This window comes from Coturnix japonica, chromosome 1 (assembly GCF_054131305.1).
Source record: "Coturnix japonica strain WE chromosome 1, WE-NBRP24, whole genome shotgun sequence".
In the NCBI taxonomy this organism is placed as follows: Eukaryota; Metazoa; Chordata; class Aves; order Galliformes; family Phasianidae; genus Coturnix; species Coturnix japonica.
Window position 1 is genome coordinate 161,074,435 of NC_140663.1, and position 4,543 is coordinate 161,078,977.

Here is a 4,543-nt window from a genome sequence, read left to right on the forward strand (position 1 = left end):
AGCATGGGGCTATGGGAGAAAGAATTAGAAAGGAGGGAAAGACAGAAACTGCATAGCAAATAACCATCCTGCTGCAGCACCCAGCAGCCTGCTGAGCACGGCTTCTCTTGCTTTCCTGCTGGGGTGCACCCACACCACAAAGCCCTGCTTCCTATTCCTGCCAACACCACTCGGCCTTGCAGCACCTCCAGGGCAGCTGCTGTGGCTTCCAACAACTGTGTGACAGCGCAGCCTTGGCTTCGCTGGGACACGTCGTTACAGGAAGGGGGAAGCGGGGCACTGAGTGCACACAGAAATGACTGCGACAAAGCGAACAAAAGGAAAAGTCACACCATAAAGTATTTATTAAGAAACAAAGGGGGCTTTTTTTTTTCTTCATTTGTAAGAAGCACTTCAAACCAAGTGCCCTGCCAGAGATTTAAAAGCTGTATCAAACGTTAACATTGGTTTTACATTATTATACATGACATTAAAAAAAAAAACAAACCAGCACATCTCACAAACTTCCTCTTATTACAACTCGGGTCTCTTTTCCTTCTGCTGTAAATTATTTTCTACAGATTTAAATTTAACTTATTCTTTTTTTTGTTTTTCATTTTCTTTTTTTTAAAGAAGTAAACAATATACAAAGAGTCACCTGAATGCCAGGGGTCTCAGCAGGCGCCCTGGCAGGGGAAGCCAACCACCCCAGGAGGCCATCGGTCTCAGCACAGTGGGGGTCAGTACCGCGCTTGTAGGAGCTCAGTGCCTGGGGAGAGCCCGGCCAGTGAGAGCAGAGCTGATCCAAGTCACCCATTCACCTTTGTCCTCCGTGGTCACAACCGTTTTGTTTATCCCTTCTGCAGATGACTGTGTGTGTGTGCAGCACGTTTACAGGCAGATTGTCACACTTGGTGATGCTTCCACGCATCCACATGGTTTGAAGAGAGACGTACAGAAATAGCAGCGTCTGGTTATTGCTACGTACTGATGCAGTATCAGACAAGGAATCCTCTGCTGGCTCTGCTCCGCTTGTCACGACAGCTCGCTCCAGGTTTTGCCCATCCCACACAGCTGCAGCACTTGGTGCCACTGCTGGGGATGCTGCTGCTGGAAGGGCCCGCAGCCACAGGGCGAGCTTTGTCACCAGCCTGATGGGTCGGTGTTTGGGGGGTGATGCTGACAGAGGTGGATGGAAGCTGCGGCTTGAAATCAGCTCCAAGGGCAGCCAGTGTCCTGCAAGCGCTGCTGGTGGCAGGAGGAGCAGGCAGCTCACACCCTGCTCGGAGCAGAAGTTCGCAGAAAGAAAGCAAGCTTGTGCCAACCACTACTGGTTCTCAGCCTAGAGGCAAAATCAAACCACAAAGGGTTTCAAGTGCACCAGAAGAAAGGGATGAGCAATTGGTGCACTCCTACATAATGTGATTCCTACATAAATACCAGGAAGGGAAGCTGCTCTCGCAGAACTGAGCACCACATGGCAGTACACCCCACAACGTCACAGGAGCCAGAACCAGGAACCAAGCACACGACGGCTGCCCTGTCCAGCTCTGTCACAGTGGGAAATGTCACTAGGAGATGGGATGAGGAGAGGAAAAAGGCTTTGTGAGCACTGCGCTCTCGTTCTGTGTAACAAAGCTCTTCCACGAACTAATTAGGCAAAGACTTCTGACCATGTCACACCTGAAGGGCACTTAATGGCAGCGGCATTATCTCACAAGCACAGTGATCCGAAATGCATATGCATTTCCAGCATAATCCTTTGCCACTGTAAATCATGCACGGGAATGAAAGCGTATCTGGAAACGTTAATGCAGCGGTATCATCCTACAGTTTCTGGCAGCGGACCTCGATGAGAATAAATGGTTTATAAACTCTGTCTGACATGCATGAGCCTTCCCAAATTATTTACAAGCGCTGTTCAGGGAGCCGCGTTCCAAAGAAGTATTTCTCCTCTGCTCAGTTCAGAAACTGAAAACACACCGCAGCAGGCAGCTACACGGTGACCGCCGGGTACATCTTCTGCTCTCCACCAGCATGTGGGTACGGGGACTGGATCTGCCGGTAGCCACCCTGCAGCCCATCCAGGAACTGGGGCACAGGGGCGAGCGGCACCGCGTCGTGTGGGACAGCATAGCCCACGTAGGGCGGGTGCAGGAACTGGCCCTGGTGCGGCACGATTTGGGTGGCCTGCTGGCAGTTGAGCACCGAGAAGTTGGTGGGCATGTTGACGTAGACATTGTTCATGGTGCCCTCGGGGAGGCAGCAGTTGGTCTGTGAGCGGGTCGGAGGGGCGCGGGCCCCCGAATTGGCGCTGGAGCTGGAGCTGGCAGCAGTGCTGGACTGGCGTGAGGATGAGCCGCGTGACGCGCCTGTGCTGGCGATCATGGGGATGGTCTCCATCAGGCGGGCGCCGGCGGGAGCGTGGCTCTGCTGAGGCTCCTGCTTGGGCCGCAGGCAGCGACAGCAGCAGGCGGCCACCAGTGAACCCAGGATGATGAAGGCGACAAAGACGGAGCCGACAATGAGGAACGGCACGTAGATGGGCACTGCAACGGCAAGGAGAAGGTGGGCAATGGGATGTGAGCAGGACGGCCCCTTCACCCCACAGCCAAACCACCCCCAGGACACAGTCTGGTATTCAGGATGTGCATGTGGCAGTCAGAAGCAGAACCGCAGCCCAACGAGAGTCCTGGGAGCAACCATGGCATCTGAGTGGATTGCGTCTCCAACCAGGAACACCCAGCAGGAGAGCAGAGCACCCAGCCGTAGCAGTGCCCCAGGAATGAGGCCAGGAGCTGGAGCAGCCCCAAGGATGGCCATCACCGCTCCACACATCAGCCCCGGCTCTGCACAGGGACTGGGGCTCTACCACCACATGCAGTGGGATTTGAACGCAGGGCAGCAGCGGTGACAGACAGCCTTGTGAGGGACTAGGAGTAACGTGGGGATGCAGTCCCCCTCCAGCACTCCCCAAGGCTCTATATGAGTCTGGGTCTCAAATCACCACTAAAACCCACCCCATGAGCAGAGCTCAGGGCCGGACCGGAGGGCGAACGAAGCCCTGCGCTGAGCTCGGCCGGTGACCCAAAGGCTCAAATCCTTCCCCATTTCTCCTGTAACTCCAACACTGCCGAACACGCCGGGCTCACACGGCACCGTGCTCCCGGCAGGTGCACGGCTCGCACTTGCTGCTCTGCACACAACTTCTCCGACATCGAACCTGCCCCGTTCACAACATCGCGGCAGCGAGGCTCAATGGCAGCGGGCGCGCTGCAGAACCCCCGGGGCGGCTTTAGAGCTGCGGTATAAGACTCCAACCGATCCCTGACGTTCCATGGTATGAAAAGCCGCCCGCAGCAGGGCTACAGGGGCTCGAGTTCCCCCCGTCGCCCCCCCGTGCGGTCCATTCGCTTTTCCTCTTCGTTTACAGCCGGGCTGCAGCAGCACCGGCACCGCAGGACGCGTGAAGCGCCGTCCATCCGCACGCTCCAAGTACCGGCGGACCGCCGAGCGGAGCCGAGCGGAGCTGAACGGAGCGTCCGCCCGAGGAAAGCGCGGCCCCGTCCCGTCCCCGCGAGCCGCCCCGTCCCTCACCTGCCGCCCCGTCGGTGCCGTCGCGGGGCCGGCCCTGCTCCCCGCCGCTCTGCCGCCGGTCGTTGTCGCAGCCGCCCTGGTCGAGCCGCGCCTCGGCGCTGGAGCAGCAGTACCGCAGCGCGCAGCTGCCGCAGCAGATGGTGGCGTCGCCGCCGTCGAAGCGCTCCGGGCACTGGAAGCCGTCCCGCCAGCCGCCCTGCCCGTCCATCCAGCCGTGGCAGTACTCGCCGCTCCCCGCCGCTCCCGCCGGCAGCAGCCAGCCCAGCGCGGCCAGCAGCAGCGAGCAGCGCCCGCCCCACATGGCGCCGGGTCAGAGCCCGCCCGCGCCGGGGCAGCGCCGCCCGCCCCCCGAAGGCTCCCGCCGCCGCCGCCGCATGCCCGGGCCTCGCCCGCCGTGGTGCGGAGCCGGGCGGCGGCGCCGGTCCACGTTACACCACGTTACACCGCGCTACGCCCCGCCCGCCGCCACGGCCCGGCCCGCGGCCGCCATGGGCACGGGGACGCCGCGCTGCCGCCTCCGTGCGCCCCGTCCGGGCCCAACGCTGTGGGGGGGTGCCGCGCCCCGCCCTTATAGTGCCGGCAGACACAGCCCCGCGCATGCGCTCACCGCGGGACGGCCCACGGCCACCGCCCCGACGGCGCGGCCCGGCCCGGCCCCTCAGCACCGGCGGGAGCGGGCGGCACCTGCGGGGCGAGCGGAGCAGCCGGGGGGGCGGGTGCAGCCACGGGGAGGCACGGGATGGTGATTCCCGACCGCATGAAGCCAGCGGGGCGTGCACTGCGGGGATCAAGGACCGGCAAAGTTTGCGTGCCCCTCCGGAGCGGCGGGCAGCCCCTCAGCGACAGCCCGGGGCACCGCCTGCCTTGAGTTTGGGCTGCGCTCGCGTTTTCACGATGAGAAAACCCGCTTTGTTACCGGGCGCACACCCAGCACAGCGCTCCGTCCCGGCTCTCCCAGCCCCGTCCC

At 61.0% G+C, this 4,543-nt stretch overlaps 1 protein-coding gene across 1 annotated transcript; it reads right to left on the reverse strand.

Annotated features, from left to right (window-relative positions):
• Positions 1–320: 320 nt before the first annotated feature.
• Positions 321–4,139, reverse strand: SHISA2 (shisa family member 2). The gene is made up of 2 exons (XM_015852107.3): positions 3,577–4,139; positions 321–2,528 (listed from the first exon to the last, which is right to left on the reverse strand). The coding sequence occupies exons 1-2, from the start codon at positions 3,875–3,877 to the stop codon at positions 1,975–1,977; spliced, it is 855 nt and encodes a 284-aa protein (XP_015707593.2). The 5' UTR covers positions 3,878–4,139; the 3' UTR covers positions 321–1,974.
• Between the last annotated feature and the right edge of the window lie 404 nt (positions 4,140–4,543).

Coding starts and splice junctions, on each gene's coding strand:
- SHISA2 (XM_015852107.3), bottom strand. CDS start 3,877: ATGTGGGGCGGGCGCTGCTCGCTGCTGCTGGCCGCGCTGGGCTGGCTG. Junction 2,529..3,576: donor CGGCACCGACGGGGCGGCAG/GTGAGGGACGGG, acceptor TTGCCGTTGCAG/TGCCCATCTACGTGCCGTTC.